Raw genomic sequence first — 4,095 nt, forward strand, 5'->3', positions numbered from 1 at the left:
TTTCTTTAGTACCTGTAGAGGTACTATTCTTTTACTCGTGTCGGTAACCAATGCGTGATTGATCAGTATGGTTTCACGTGCTTTCTTCTTTATCAGAAATCTTCGACAAATTGTCCGAAATTTTCGTCTAGCCGAGTGCGCATGTGATAGGTGTTGACGAGGCTGAAAAAGACTGGCGCCTCTTCGATATCTGGGATTGGCGCTTCGACGAATTACCCGTGATTTTCGCAAAGCTGAGTTTGCGCGTGACGGGTGCTGACGAGGTTGAAAAAGACTGGCGCCTATTTGATATCTGGGATTGGCGCTTTAACAAATTGCCCGTGATTTCCCCAAAGCTGAGTTTGCGTGTGACGGGTGCTAACGCGTCTGGAAAAGCAAGATGCTTCTCCGATTTCTGAGCTTGCCTCTTCGATTTTTGAATCGGCATTTTCGAACTCTGAGCTCACCTCTTCGATCTCTGAAATCCCGTCGAGTGCTGATTTTTTATAGAGGCACGCAGTTCGTTTCAAAGCACACTTGAATTTTCGCTTGTAGAAACTCCCTTCTTGCACTTCTAAGATCTTGATTCGTCCGACCTCTTCTTTCTTCAACACTTTGAAAATGTCTGGACCCTCCGACCGTCGTTTTGACTTGAATCTTGGTGAAGAGGCAGTCCCGCCTTCTCCAGACAACATATGGCGCCCATCCTTCATATCCCCTACTAGTCCTCTTACCGTCGGGGATTCGGTGATGAAGAATGATATGACCGCTGCGGTGGTGGCCCGGAACCTTGTCACTCCCAGAGATAACAGACTACTTTCCAAACGGTCTGATGAGTTGGCTGTTAAGGATTCTCTGGCTCTCAGTGTGCAGTGTGCAGGTTCTGTGTCTAATATGGCCCAACGTCTATTTGCTCGAACCCGTCAAGTTGAATCATTGGCGGCTGAAGTGATGAGTCTCAAACAGGATATTAGAGGGCTCAAGCAGGAGAATAAACAGTTGCATAAGCTCGCACATAGCTATGCGACAAACATGAAGAGGAAGATTGACCAGATGCAGGAATCTGATGGTCAGATTTTACTTGATCATCAGAGGTTTGTGGGTTTGTTCCAGCAGCATTTGCCTTCTTCTTCTGGGGCTGTACCGCGTAATGAAGCCTCAAATGATCAACCTTCAGTGCCTCCTTCTCTTGGGGTTCCGCCGAGTACTGAGGCGCCACCTGATCGTCCTTGAAGATCCCCTCTTGTAAATTTGATTTGATTTGATTTTTTTTTTAAATGTATGTATAATGCAAATTTATGTAAAATTTCCAGAAAAATAAATAAAATGGACTTTTATTTCTCTTAATGCTTTTTTATTTATTTATTTTTTTTTATTTTTTTTATCTTTTTTCTTTTTGCACATGGTGCCAGATGCACCATCCATTTTTTATATTTTCCTTTCTTTTCCCCTGTTTTATTTTTTGCACATGGTGCCAGAGCACCAAATATCAAACACTTCTTTTTTCTTTAATCATGGTGCCAGACGCACCAAAGATCAAACCCCCCCCCTTTTTTTTTTTTTTTTTAAATATATTTTTATGTATAAATTTGGGTGATGGGTAGAGGAATTTGCAGGGAGTGGACGAAGACGGACGGAGAGCTGGAGTTTGAGGAAGCACTTCTCGGCCGGCTAGTCGTTTGACAGCGGTCTTTGAAGTTGTCGGCAGCTGCGAGGCAAGAGACGGATGAGGAAGGGCTGTACGTGCTGCTGAAGCTGATGGGCAGAAGGAGAAGGTGAGCACAACCACCGAGCACAGCCAACAGACTCCACCTCGTTAATTCTCAAGGCTCCCCCAAAGACAAACTTGCTCCACGCCGCCGTCCTCGTCTTTCCTCTCTACCCAAAGAGAGCGTCATCAACCTCCAATCGTCGCAACCACCATTCTCGAGCTTTTCGACTCCAGCTGGCCTCTTCACCTTCACCGCCGCTTCGGCGCCAGTGACAGCGGCATCACCTTTCCCGTCCATCTCAGACCTTCACCGTACTCACATACCAGAAGTGCATTTGCTCAACGAGATCGTATGTACTCGAAGTCTTGTCCCCGCGACACAACTGCAGCTCAGCTCACACTCTTCAACTGCAGCAGCAACGGCACCAGATGAGGCGGCTCGAAGATGCTACCCCAACGAATCCAAGCTATGCAGTGAGGATTTTGTCAAGATGATGCAGCAGCAGGTTAACAGTGATGTTGCATGTTCTTGCCACTTCCCACAACCGTGAGTCCGCGAAAGACGTTGAGGGAACCGAGGCGTTGCTGCTTTGCCGTGACTTTCGAGGCGTCGATGGCGAGTTGAGGAAGAAGATTGTTTGCTGCTGTTTGTGGCTGAGAGAGAGACATGCGTTGGGCTTTGGCGAGTTCTGCAGGTGAAGCAACTTCTTCATCAAGGACAGTTGCACTAACAACAGGGTTTGAAGCAAGGCGGCTCTCAATCCCATTTTTGCCTAGCAATGGAGTTTTAGGAAATTCCTCATTTCTGTCATGAGAAACCACCGACTTTGAAGGTATCACTTCAAACCCTTTCTCTTGATTCTCAATTGGCATATCAACAGTTCTTGAATGCAACAGCTCTGTCAATCGATCAATCTCAGATCTGGTAAAGGTTTTCTGCTCTAAAATTTGTTCAAGCTCAGTGAGCTCGCCTCCATCACCAGTAGTACTTGGATGACTTGGACCGGAACATTGACCAATTGTGCCTTTTAGCACTCCAGGAAGATCCACAGTAACTTCTTCTTTGCCCTTCATCTTTGCTTCATGGTTTACACCTGTAGAAGGCGACTGAGGCGGAGGAAGGCGTTTGCGAAAGACAGAGGAGAAGAGGCGGTGGGCGCCGGAGGAAATGAGGCGCTGAGCCGGATCGACGAGCTTCGAGAGCCAACCATCGTTGGCGGCGCTAGGGTTTCGTAAAATCATTGGTGGCCGATCGTACGGTGTTGCTTGGGTGGTCCGTCGAAACGGCGTCTTTCGAAACTTGCCACCCGCACCCAACCTGCTTCTGCTTCTCTTCCCGCGCGGACGACGCCTTGAGAGAAAGGAGAGAGATAGAGAGAGCACCCTAGGGTTTCAAAATTTTGTGGGGTGGCTGAGGGATGGATCGTTGAGTGGCTGAGGGGGGTGCATCAACAAGTGGGTCTTTGTCTTCAGCAATCCAGCCCACCATGAGAGATTTTGGCTTGCCTTTGATCGGGCCAAGACCAGTGTGGGCTTCTGAAACATGGCTGCTTAGGATGGATTTGTGACTGGGCTTGCTGGTAGATTTTGACTGAGATTGTTTTGCTCCATCCATGTGGCTTTTAAGTGGACACTTCAACATAAAAATATATTACATATAATAATTTATTTATTTTTTATTTATATATATATATATACATATATATTTTTTTTTGTTTTTTTTTTGTACAAAGAAATTGTAATAATATTGATCTTCAAACCTTTAATAAAATATTTCTTCTTTATTTTGATGTGACTGAACTTGAAATTGAATATTCAAGCTGCCTACGTACCCTTCCAAAGAAAGAGATCAAGTCAAAACGTAGTTCAAATACATACATATTTTTTTTTTTTTGGTATTTTCTTTTTGTGCCGTTTGCAATTTTAACTCATGCAGGCAAGGAGTGTTGGTGTGTTTGCAGTTTCAACTCGTGCAGACAAAGAACATTTGGTGCCGTGTTGCAATTTCAGCTCGTGCAGGCAAGGAGCGTTGGTGTTGCCTTTTATGCTCGTGCAGACCAAAAGCGTTTGGTGCCGTGTTGCAGTTTCAGCTCGTGCAGGCAAGGAGCGTTGGTGTTGCCTTTTATGCTCGTGTAGACCAGGAGCGTTTGGTTCGTGCAGTTTAGGCTCGTTCGAACAAGGAGCATTTGGTGTTGCCTTTTATGCTCGTGCAGACCAGGAGCTTAGTGCCATGTAGTTTAGGCTCATGCAGGCGAGGAGCTTCGTGTCCTACAGTTTAGGCTCGTGCGAACAAGGAGCTTTGGTTCGTGCAGTTTAGGCTCGTGCGAACAAGGAGCATTGTGTCTTGCAGTTTAGGCTCTTACAAACAAGGAGCTTTGTGTCCTACAGTTTAGGCTCTTGTGGAC

The 4,095-nt window shown here is 46.0% G+C and overlaps 1 protein-coding gene across 1 annotated transcript; it reads right to left on the minus strand.

The window, feature by feature from the left end:
* Positions 1 to 2,197: 2,197 nt before the first annotated feature.
* LOC139190170 (nuclear pore complex protein NUP1-like) lies at positions 2,198 to 2,932 on the minus strand. The gene has a single exon (XM_070810053.1). It carries the CDS (start codon positions 2,930 to 2,932, stop codon positions 2,198 to 2,200), a length of 735 nt encoding a protein of 244 aa, XP_070666154.1.
* Positions 2,933 to 4,095: the final 1,163 nt, after the last annotated feature.

The sequence above is a fragment of the Malus domestica genome, chromosome 01, assembly GCF_042453785.1.
Source record: "Malus domestica chromosome 01, GDT2T_hap1".
In the NCBI taxonomy this organism is placed as follows: Eukaryota; Viridiplantae; Streptophyta; class Magnoliopsida; order Rosales; family Rosaceae; genus Malus; species Malus domestica.